The following is a 12,060-nucleotide window of genomic DNA, read 5'->3' on the forward strand; positions in this document are numbered from 1 at the left end:
TCTCGTGTCAACACAAGTATATTTAATGGGTATTGTTGTTATGGTAAGTACAACCAAAATTTGCTCCAGAAACTTATTATTTTGCCAGTTTGGTTCCCATCTTATGGTGCTATTTGGGGGAGGGGGCAAGTAGAGTTTTCAGGAGAAGAGGCCTAGCTGGCCTAAGTAGGTTACTAGAAACAGGCATTTGAACTTCTGCTGGCTCTGGATTCTGCCTCTGCCATCTGGTCTACCTGGGTGTGAACAACCTTTGCTATTATATGATGTCCCTACTTCCATGAGCCCCACCTTTCCTTCCTTGTCTTGGTGGAGCGAGGCCTCCTAAATTACAAACCTAAAGGAGCTTTTCCTCTCTCAAGTTGTTTCTGTTAGGGATGTAGGTCATAGTCATTGAAAAGTGACAACTGCTACTGTCAAGAAGAACAATGACTCCATGTATTCTCAGTTAAGTGATCAACTCAGGCCACCAAGGCTTGAGCTTGGAGAAGTGAAGATGGGTAGTGTCGACATCATCTATTTCCTGTGACTGTGCAGATGCATGTGGCTGGACTTTGGAGAGAACTGGCTTGGTTATTTGGGGAATGGTGCCTCACAGTGTCACTCTGAGTTGGAGGAAATAGAAAGGATCCTTGACCATGAGACCATGAGACCACAGCTCTTCCTTGGGTACAGTCTCTCATTCTCTACCTAGACAATGGTCCAGACCCACCAATGCTAATTTAAGACCTACAATTCAGAGTCAGCAGAGCTGATGGCAGAAAAGGGATTGCTATCCCCCAGACTGGTCTGCCTTGCCCTCGAGAAGCCCTGCTCCCACAAGGAGGCAGAAGATGGAAAGCAATTTGGTTTCTGCCATCTCTCAACAGATGCTGGGCACCATAAGAATTAATGGGCTGGAGATGCAGGTAAGGGCCATTCAGAAGCTCCTCATTACTTCAAAAACCGCTCTCTATGGAGGAAAAGGTTAATCGAAGCCCAGAGCTGGAAGAGAGGCGAACAGACGGCAATTACTTTAATCCCAGTGGTGGCAGGAAGGCTTCCAGAGAAAGAATTTTATACAAAAGAGGCTGTTCTCTGCCCCAGAAAGAGGAACTGAGCCTAGAAACCAGGGGACCTGCTCCAGTAGTCCAAAAGCCTTGACCAAGCCCTCTTTGAATCCCAGCCAAGTAGCAGAACTTTTATTCTGTTTTTCTTTGATTTAGCAATGCTATGGATAGACCTGCTAGGCAAATATGTTACATGCCCAATTGTAATTTCTTAAAAACAAAAATAAAAACCCTGAATAGTCTCTATATTAGTGAGCCATAAATCCTGTAGGAAATTATCTCTCCTGGTGAGTTTTCCTCCCCAGTCATAATTATCCGACAAGATGTGACCTTTGTGTATACGGAACACATAGTTATAAATATTGGGGGGTAGTTTATTGTATTTATAGTCAAGGTCAATGTCAATGCAGAGGGGATGAATGTGGCATGGCTAACACCTGCAGGCTGGCTGAAATCTTACATTAACTGAAGTTAGTGACCTTTGAGCATAAACAGTAATACCAAGGAAGCCAACATCGCAGGGCTGAAGGATCGTTGTGAAGCAAGCTAGCACACAAGTGTACACTGACCTTTGTCAACCTTGACACTATTGATATTTGAGACTGGATAACACTTGAATGGAGGGAGACTGTCCCAGGCATTATAGAATGGCCAACAGACCTCTGATCTCTACCCACAAGATGCCAATAGTTCCTCTGTCTCTGAGTTTTAACAGCAAACATTATCTCTAGTCATAGCATAGCCAAATGTTCTTGGCCAGCCAACATCACCCTAGGTGAGTGAGAACTATTGGTTTATAATGAAGCTCAAGTTCATTTCAGCAGCAGTCCATAACTTAGCTAATGGCAACCATTGTCCAGACTCCCAATATTAGTGCCCACATGAGCACCACACACCTAGGCTCCAAGCTTCCTCCCACAGGACAGTTATGTGACCAGTGACTGGATGGCTGTGAATTTATGTCCCTTCTCTTTCCCCCTCATTTCCTCGATTCTAGCTTGATAAGGTAATTCCTTATCCATCTTGACATTATGATGGCACAAAGCAGGGAAGGAGTTTGAAGCAGCCCGCATGGTTTAATTGATCCTAAGGAAAAGTGGCATTATTATTATAGGCACCCAGATGGAATAAGCAAAAGTTTTGGAATGTGAGCCCTGTCATCTCTTAGCAAGGTTAACTCTCATCTCTTAGCATCTCTTAGCAAGCTGACTGTATCAGCTTCGATTTCAAAACATACCTCCTGTCAAGTGTAATTAGCCCAGTGATGGGAGGCTGAGGCTGATGCTGAAGGATCCAAATTTCAAAGTCAACCTGGGCTATAGAGTGAGACTCTGTCCAGTGTATCAAACAGTAAAAAAACAAAGCAAACCTCTCACCTCCTGAGAGAGAGTTTGCGAATCAAATCCTTCCTATTCTCTTCTAAGCATACGTGGCTCGTTCCATCCACCCTGGCGACTCATATTAAGGGCACGATCACATGCCTGCCTGTTTCTCATCTGATTCTTCCAACATGACTCCAGGCAGAAGCCTTCTGCCTCTCTTGCTGTCACATCCTTGATGTCTCACACAAGGCCTGGCCTCTGCGTGGCCTCACAGCTATTTATTGAATAAGCCAAGATGAATGGATTACACAGTGTAATTTTAAAGCTTTCATCCCCTTCCATATTCCCTGGCTTTGTTTGTAATCCTCCTGGCCCTAGTAACATCTTTAAATAATGTGACTGTCACTCCCTCCCTCCATGCCCCCACTTAGCTGATCAAAGGAATTCAAGTACCTGGTTAGATTTGAAAACTGAGCAGTCAGGAAGGTTCCCCCCTGTAGCCCTTGATCTCCAGGCCCTGGGAGATCTCCATGTAAATGAACTTCTGTTCCCTTCCAAGTGAGCCAACCTCAGAAATACCCAGATTGACAGATCTTTACTCTACAAAAGAGCTCCTTCAGGACAGCTCCCCAGGTGTCTCTGCATCTGAGTCAGAGCCATTTGCTAATCAGCAGAGGTGCTGTGGGGAGTAGGAGTCACTGAGTGGTGAAGGTGAAATTAAATGACAAGAGGCCTTGGCAATTGGAGTGGGTTCAGAAATGATAGTCCCCCTTGAGGATCAATGAAAAAGAATCAAATACGCATTCAGATTTATCACAATATTATTGATGCTCAAGGAGACAGTCTATTTTTTGTTGTTCTGAAATGAATTTTTTTTTCGATTGACTCTGTAGTCTATGGTATTTACCCACAGGCCTTACTGCAGTCTGCATGACAAAAAAAATAAAACCACCTCTCAAGCAAAGCAGACCCTCTATCTGTCTGCTCATATACCCACCACCCATGCACCTATTTAATGTCTTTAGGCATCTATGCGTCTATCAGTCTAGATCCATCCAGTGTCTGTCCACCCTCACCTCTACCTACATATCTGAGTACAGCTGGAGATATTAGTGCAAAGCATTCCCTCTGTTTATCCAGCCACCTATGCATATATTGAAAGACCCACAACGTGAGGACTCCCCCACGTTCTGACTCAGGAGAGGCGACACCCCAAAATCACCCACAAGAAACGGTCTTGCTGCAACTTGCAAGAGGATTTTTATTCGAGAGCGTTCTCGGGCCCATGGTCATACACCACGCAGGGGTAGAGGACCATGGCGCCCCGAGTAGCTGTATAAGGGGGTATTTAAAGGAAGAAACCACAACTCAAGGAAGTGGGGAGGGCGTTGTTGGAAAAATACCAAAGATACCAGTTAAGAGTCACAAGGAAGTGCAAAGTCACAAGAGGAGAATACCTGGTAATTGTTTTGGTTAACTCTCAGTTTCTAAGAGCCCCTAACAATAGCACATTTGCATGGCAGTTTCCAGCGTTGGTCAGGGTGACTTTCTTTGAATGAACACTCTTTGAACCCAGGAAGCAGGTAGGTGGAGGAAGGAATGTCGCTATCAAGGTATGATTAGCATACCTTGGAGCAATGAGTCACAAAGGTCACATTCCCAAGCCTCATCCTAAAGGCCTAGAATTTTGTTACTTCTTCAATATCTTCTGTCTACCTATGCATCTATTATCCATTCATCCATCTGTCAATATCTGTCTGTCTATCTATCTATCTATCTATCTATCTATCTATCTCTATCTATCTATCTATCTATCTAGTAATTTGAAGAATAAGGGTATTCATAGGCTCATATGTTTGAATACTTAGTCCTCAGTAGGCAGAACTGTTTAGAAACAATTAGGATGCATGGCCTTGTTGGAAGAAGTGTATCACTGGGGACAGGCTTTAAGGTTTCAAAAGCCTACACCCTTCCCAGAGTGACAAGTCCCTCCTGCTTATAAATCAAGAAGTAAGCTCTCAGCTAATGCTCTAGCATCATGCCTGCCTGCCTGCTGCGATGCTCTACTCCATACTCCATGATGGGTACGGACTCACTCTCTAAAACTGTAAGCCCCAAATAAACTCTCTCTTGTATTACAGGAATTTTCAACTTGTGGGGCACAACCCCTTTGGGGGATTGCATATCAGATATCCTGCATATCAGATATTTACATTACAATTCATAACAGTAGCAGAAGTATAGTTATGAAGTAGCAACAAAATAATTTTATGGTTGGGGGTCACTACAACATGAGGAACTGCACTAAAGGGTCTCGGCATTAGGAAGGTTGGCATCCACTGTCCTGTAGTTGCCTTAGTCACTGTATTCACAGCATAGCATAATAATTAAGACACTATCTATCTTCTGCTATCTATCATTAATGTCTGGCTGCCGCCTATCCATCCATTCACCTACTTCTGAGCATATATATTCACAGATGGAAGTTTACAAGTACCAGAACTGGTATGCCTGGCCTTGTCTACGCATTGGCAAAGCTTTCTACTGATGACACCATTTTCACTCTTTAGCCTAATGAAACGAGGCTGCAACCAAGATTCTGATGTCATATGACCCTGAGCCTGGCACCCACCAAGACTATGTCCTTTCTATATGACCTTGGGTAAGTTAGTTGGCCCTTAAGTCTGGAAACTGAATCTAATACAGTGTGACTGTAGTAATATGAGTAACAATTATGATTCTAGCCGACTAACCAAATTTAAAGTCCTTTCAGACTTTCCCTGCTTTACTCTTTCATTTCTAAGACAGCAGGTTTCCAGGTACTTCCATCCAGAGACCAGATTAGTGGTCACAATTGCCAAGCAGCAATTGAGACATCCACAGGACACATGTGCTACAGAGAAATCTGACTTGGGGTACTTGGGCATTGCTCACTCCTTCATGATATTAATCTAACCATTAAGCAGAGAGTCTTGCTGCTTCCAGAAGATGAAAAGTTCCACTATGCTGGTGGCAGAAAGCATGAGGACTCTCAGTGACCAGTTGATACATTTCCCTCAGTTCCACATGCCTGTGTCAAACAGGTATATTAGGCCACAGGTGAGGGCTCCCGTACTCACTATCAGGGTCAGTGGGATTCAGGAAGAAAATGGGCATCTTAGTGACCTTGGATCCTGTGAAACCTGGACTGTCAGCAAAGCCATATTGCACATGTGTGATGTAAGGACATGGTGAAGCACAACACACAATAGATGTAGAGTCTTGGACTCTAATACACAGCAGGCAAAGCCACTGGGGGCAGAAAGGGCACCATGGGAGGAAGAGGGAATCTAGCCAGGGCTCAGAATTCATAGGAACGATGCTTGTGCAGGGTAAGCCTCCCAAGGCCTTCATATCTGCTGTCTGACTCTTGCCTCATGGGTATCCTTTAGGACACTACTTTCTGCCACAAAACCTTCTTGCCTGACTTACTGCATGGAGGGCAGCTGGGCTGAATCCCATTGGATATCCTGTGAGGGAGTGAACCCAGCAACAAGTCACATATGGTTACGGCCTTTGGGCAAGTCAGACACGCACACACACAAAGATCATACTTTGGTTGCATTCTAATGCTGTGTGTGTGTATGTGTGTGTGTGTGTGTGTGTGTGTGTGTGTGTGTGTGTTTGTCTGTCTGTCTGTGTTTGTAGAGGCCAGAGGTCACCGTAAGAGTCTCCCATTAGCCTAGAGTTTATCAAGTAGTATATGCTGGCTGGCCAATGAGCCCCAGGGACCCACCTGTCTATGCCTTCAAAGTTCTGAGGTTAGAGAAGCAGCACACTACTGAGCTTCAATTTTAAAATGTGGGTTCTGGATCAAGCCCTTTACCACCTGACATATCTCTCTCCACAAGGCCTCTCTAACATGAAAAAGCTGAAGTCAGGAAGACAGCAATGTCCTACAGCATCTCCCATCACCCCAAAGACAGTGAAGCAGATGAGACTGATAGAAGTATTCAGGAAGACTAATGGGACCCCACTCCACAGTGTAGGGTGTTGATGCTTAAAGTGTGTGCATGGCACCACCACCCTCCGGCTTAGGTCCCTGGAGCTCCTTCCTCTCTCCACGCACCTCTGACCTTCTCAAGATCAATCCTACGATTCTCACTAGGACTCTGTCAAGAGGCACGTTTAAAATGGACTAGGAATAACTTGGAGGGAAGGCAGCCCCAGCAACACCACAAGTCAGAAGATGCAGAGCTATATTCTACCTATGTCTAAGGCAGGCACCCAAGCACCCACAGAGAAGACCTAAGAGCCAGGACACATTCTTCCACTTCTGGTCATCTGCCCCACACAGAAACTCCACTGCTATCTATATTGTTTAGAATGTTCTAGTACCCAAGCAGATGGTACAATTTTCTGCCCTGCAAGCTGGGTCTTGTTGTTACAGTATCACTGAAGGCCCATTATGGGAAAGCAGTTGCCTGCCAGTCAAGACTGGAGTCTATCTCTGGGTGAGATATAGCATTCTCTGCTCCCTTGAGAGTTAATCCAGTTGGGGTGGGGGGGGGCAGTTACTGAGCCAAGGGACCACCCTCAGAAAGGCAAATCACCTTAAGCCACACTAAAGTGATGGAAAGAATAATTAGCCCTTTAATGGGATAATATACATTTTCTTCATGGATTATCTGCCCCTGTGAAGATCTGTCACAGAACCTCAACGTGAAGATAAGTGGCAAAAGTCACAGGAGGCACTCACCTGGGTCTCTAGGGTGATCAGTGGACTTGGGTGTGGATCCTGTGGGGAGAAAAGAGAGAACCCTCCTAAGTGTTGAGTCGACTTCCAAACCAAACATCAATTTCAGCCCAGTCAGACCGTCTTCTCAGGTCTCTGAGGATGCCAGACCTTGACCCAGTCTGCCCCCTGCTGAAACTCAGCACTCCTTTCCTTATCTAAGGATGAAAGAGGCCCAAGGTTGTCCATAAGGAGATCACTGTGCCAAACAAGGAGGTGCCAAGAAGGAGGAGGGGTGAGAGGTGGCTCAGATAATGATGCACGAGGACTTAAAGGAGTGAAAGGACTGACATAAAAAGCTAGGAAGGGACACACACTCATCATCTTAGCGCTGGGGACACAGTGACAGGCAGATCCCTGGAGCTCACTGCTAGTCAGCCTAACCTCCTTGGTGAGCTCCAGGCCAGTGAGAGACCTTGTCAAAACAACAAGCAAGCAAGCAAGCAAATGAATACCCCCAAACCAAACCAAACCCAAACCCAAAATAAAAACAAAACAAAAAAACAAACACCCCACCAATGTGGTTGGCTTCTGAGAAGTAATACCTGAGACTGACCTCTGACACCACACATCCACACATTTATACAAACACACACGCTTGTAGCCACAAGGTACCCATAAGAATGTGTACTCACATGCATACACATAGACACACAGAAAAAAAAATAGAAGAAAAAGCGCCTTTTCAACACATCTTCAGTGTGTTCAACCCCCCCACCCCCACCCCGTATGAAAGAGACCTGGGTGCATAAGAGAATTAATTAGACATAAGTTCTGGTTCACAGTAAGGTTGTGCGATTACGTCTAGTCTTGCAAGACTGGACGACAGGAGAAAGCAAGAGAAAAAGGAGGAGCCAGTTCCTGGGTGAGCCGCACATCCCAGCGGGCCAGAGAAACATCCTATTCACTCACTCTTGACAAAAGCCAATTGACTGGGGATACTGGGTGGTGAGGCCTGAGGTCACTAAGCATGCATTTCGGGTTGGGGAAGGGACAGGGAAGGGGCAGATGGAGGGGGCAAGGACTAATCAGAGGTGATGGCATTCCTTCCCTCAGTGGTTTCCAAGGAAAACAGGAAACCCAGCACATAAAGGCTATTTTTGTCTACACCACGTCTGCTCGGAACTTAACCATCATATGTGTTCATGATTCTGGGAAAACCACATTTAGCTGCCTCTACACAGAATGGCCATGCTTGTAAGGCCCTGTATAGAAATCCAGTTTGAAACTTGGCTCTCTCAAAACAGATTTTTTTTTCCAGTACAGGTTTCTAGGAAGCTATGTAAATTAGCACCAGGCTAGCTTTCTTCAAGTACTGGGAATAAAGGAGAGTGAAGAAAACCCCACAAAATTCTAAACTCCTGTAGAGGAGCGAGGGAGAGAGAGAGAGAGAGAGAGAGAGAGAGAGAGAGAGAGAGAGAGAGAGAGAGAGAGAGAGAGAGAGGAGGAGAGGAGAGGAGAGGAGAGGAGAGGAGAGGAGAGGAGAGGAGAGGAGAGGAGAGGAGAGGAGAGGAGAGGAGAGGAGAGGAGAGGAGAGGAGAGGAGAGGAGAGGAGAGGATTGAACATTGGGCTGCATGCATATTAGACAAGCTCTCTACTGGCCCTTCACTTTAATCTCCTCACTTTAATTTGTATTTTTAGATAAGATCTCAGTAAATTGCTTGGGCTGGTCTGCTGGAACTCACCGTATCTGAGGCTGGCCTTTAACTTGTAATCCCCTTGCCTTAGTTTCCCAAATTGCTGGTCACACAGGCCTGCATCATCAGGCCTTGTTTCCATTAAACATTTTTAAATAGTACTGTATTATTGTCTGAGACAAGGTCTTTCTGTGCATCCCACGCTGGCGTGGTACTTGCTATGCAGCCCAGGCTAAACTAAACCTATGGCCATCCTCAACTTCTGCCTCCTGAGTGTCAGGACGACAGGAACACACACCAGGCCATTCCCCTTGCCTTGATCCCCGTCTGACAACGTCTTCCTCGTGGCACATTTGAGGCATGGTCTCAAGCACATTCTGACTGCTGGACTTTCCTTGAAGAGGAAGAAAATTTGTCTTCCCCCAATTCCAGCTTTGAGTCCAAGTCCAAGCAATTCCCTGGCACAGCTCCAGGGACGTTGCCACGGAGACCCCTCACTCGCTCTGACTTTCATGCTGTCTGAGCACATAGAGTCCCTGCACCCAGGAAAACACTATGGGAAGCTTTTCCTTTACTCTACCACACGTCAAAGTGGACCCACAAGGAGCTGATGAGGAGTCTTGGAGAAGCAGTTCGGGCCTTCGCTCCACAACCTCTCCCACCCTTTCCCAGGGATAGCATTCAGCTACGATCCACCAGAACTCAAGGTTTACTGGGCTACTTAGGGTGGGGCGTGCAGGCTCACTATTCTAGCCGTGCACTCATCAATTATAGGATCAATGATGTGCAATGCCAGAGAGCTGAGCCCGGCTCCCTATTGAATGGCCACCCAGGGCAGGCCCCAGTTTACTCTTCCAGAGATGGATTCATCCTCCCCATCTGTGGCTGGCAGCAGACTCTGTTTGTCCCACACAGCCCCTGGTCCTCCCCTCACCATCAGCCTGAGCCTGTTTGTCTCTTCTAACTGTCCCTCCGTCCATATTCATCTAGATATGAGTCAGAACAGAAGAAGCCGTGGCTCAGCCTCAAAATTAGCCACTTTCTCCAAAGCCAAATCCTAGCTAGTGCTGCACGGGGCATTGGGTGCATGCCCAGATTAATTAAGTTGTGCTTCATGGCCCATTTGGCTATTGTATGGGCTTATGCTTCATTGCTCAGACTCCCAGGACAGCAAAGAAAGGGGGAGTGCAATCCTGAACCCCTAAGAACAACGTCACCGGGAAAGACCTTCCTTGGAAAGCTCTGGAAAATCTCTGCCAGCTATGAGGATGATACGGAGAGACTGGTCCTTTGACACAGCTCAGCATCTACTCTTTATCTTGAGTTCCAAAATCACAGACCCTGTCACACACAGTCCGAGTCAAAGGTTTATTTCAAAAGCTTCTGGGAGAGGGAGTACAAAGGGTCCTTATTTAGCATCTTAATTAACTGGCCAGGAAGAGGATGAAGCTCCCACAAGGGGGGCTGTGTCATTAACACTCAGCTGTTCTCATGCCAACCACACTTCCTTCTCCTCCCTGGGTGCACACTGGAAATGTGAGACTCTCCCCAATCGGCTAGGTCCTGAGGACTCAAGGTATGACTGCATATCTGTGAGGTCTCACTCACAGTAACAACCTCCTTAATTGGAAAGGCTAACGAAGTGGAACTGGGTCAATGATGCCGTCTGCCTAATCCATCCTGTCTGTCTAAATTGGGACTCTTAGGTTTACAGTAGAGTAAATTCCTGTCTGTCAGAGAGAAGGCTTCAGGGGACCAAAGGGGAATTCACAACGTGCTCTCCCACTCCAGTGGAGTGCCTCTGGAATTGTAATGAGGATGCCAGGACCACAGAACCTCCGATGCCAGCGAGGGCGCTCAGGGCACCTTTTGCAATGACAATTTGGAGAAGGCAAATGAAGAACCAACTGAGGAGATTGAATCTCTGACCCTTCATTCCTTACCCCTCCCTAGACCCGCACTCTCCATTACTGGGATTTTGAGGTTCTGCTAGGCCTTGGCCACTTCAGTTGACCTTGACCGACTGCGAGTTTCTCAGAATATGTCAAACTCAGAAGTGAAATATATCATTGAACATTGCCTTCTGTGGCTTACACCTCAAGAAGAATAAGACTCAGGTGTGAAGAAGAGGAAAACTATGTGGCGAGAGACAGGGAACCAACCTGCAGTTTAGACTACACTCAATCTATAGTTCCCCCCCCCAAACCAATAGAAAGCACAAAGAAAATACATGTCTGATCTTCTTGTGCACTGAGCTTGGGGTAATTTGTTATACACCAGTACTGTGGTCATAACTAACTTACACACTCTCTAAACATTGACCTTAACTAAATGTTTAGTTGTAAACCCCCACAACCTTGGAACTCACTTTTCTTAAGTACAGAAATACAATTAAAGGAAACACACTGAAATAACTATAATAAACAGCTGTTATTTATCAGGGTTAGGCCTTATGCTAGCTGGACCATGACATCAAGCATGATACACTTGGCCATAAGGATCCTGGATGGCCTCTGAGTTCACCTTCTGCATCCTACAGGATTCTTCAGGACTCACTAGAAGCCAAAGTAACACTAAAGGAGATGGCCACCGAAGATTCTCTTTCCCCAGGAGCTACACAGCTTCCGTTCCTCTGGCTTATTAACTTTATTACTTAATCAAGGTTTAGAACAGCTAAACTCTACAGTGTGAGTGAGCATCCCTTGCTCAAAATGTTTGGGATCAGAAGATATGTTGGAATTTCAAGCATCTACAGTTGTGATATGAACTGACCTGATGTCCCTTTTCCTAATTTTGAAGCCCTGTGGGTTTGGGAGGTAGGAAATGCTCACCAACAACAGCAACTAATAATGGGTGAATCCTTTCCACATTCCAGGCCCTGGGCTTGCCTCCTATGCAGCCATCAGTTCAGTTTCCCCTGAGGGAAGAGACAGAGGGTAGAGACAGAGAAGCTGATGGCTAGAGAGAGCTGGAGCAACCTTCCCAAGGTCTCACTGCAGAGCGCTGAGCCACTGATGGCCCTCTCTCTTTTACAACAACTCATGGAGAATATACTCCGACTCATAAAAAGACATCTCGCACTTTGGCTCACGTCTACCAGAGACAAAGAGTCAGCAATAATCAGTACATTATCAACAAACAGCAGAACATACCCACACACCCCACCCACACCCACACTCACACCCACACACTTTTAGTTGTTTTAAGGTTGTAGACACTGTTGAGAGAAATTAACACAGGAGCCATGACTGGAAATGAAGCTGGTCTCTGCCCCAGAGGG

General features: G+C 46.0%; 1 protein-coding gene across 2 annotated transcripts in view; it reads right to left on the bottom strand.

Moving 5' to 3' along the window:
• Window positions 1-12,060, bottom strand: part of Xylt1 (xylosyltransferase 1) — a 296,523-nt gene that overhangs the window by 193,937 nt on the left and 90,526 nt on the right. For both annotated transcript variants that reach the window (XM_085841368.1, XM_021168481.3), the window contains exon 2: window positions 7,107-7,145. In XM_085841368.1, the coding sequence (XP_085697494.1) occupies window positions 7,107-7,145 (39 nt within the window). The remainder of the gene's footprint in view (window positions 1-7,106; window positions 7,146-12,060) is intronic.

This window comes from Mus caroli, unplaced genomic scaffold (assembly GCF_978045245.1).
Source record: "Mus caroli unplaced genomic scaffold, Mus_caroli_1 scaffold_8, whole genome shotgun sequence".
NCBI lineage: Eukaryota > Metazoa > Chordata > Mammalia > Rodentia > Muridae > Mus > Mus caroli.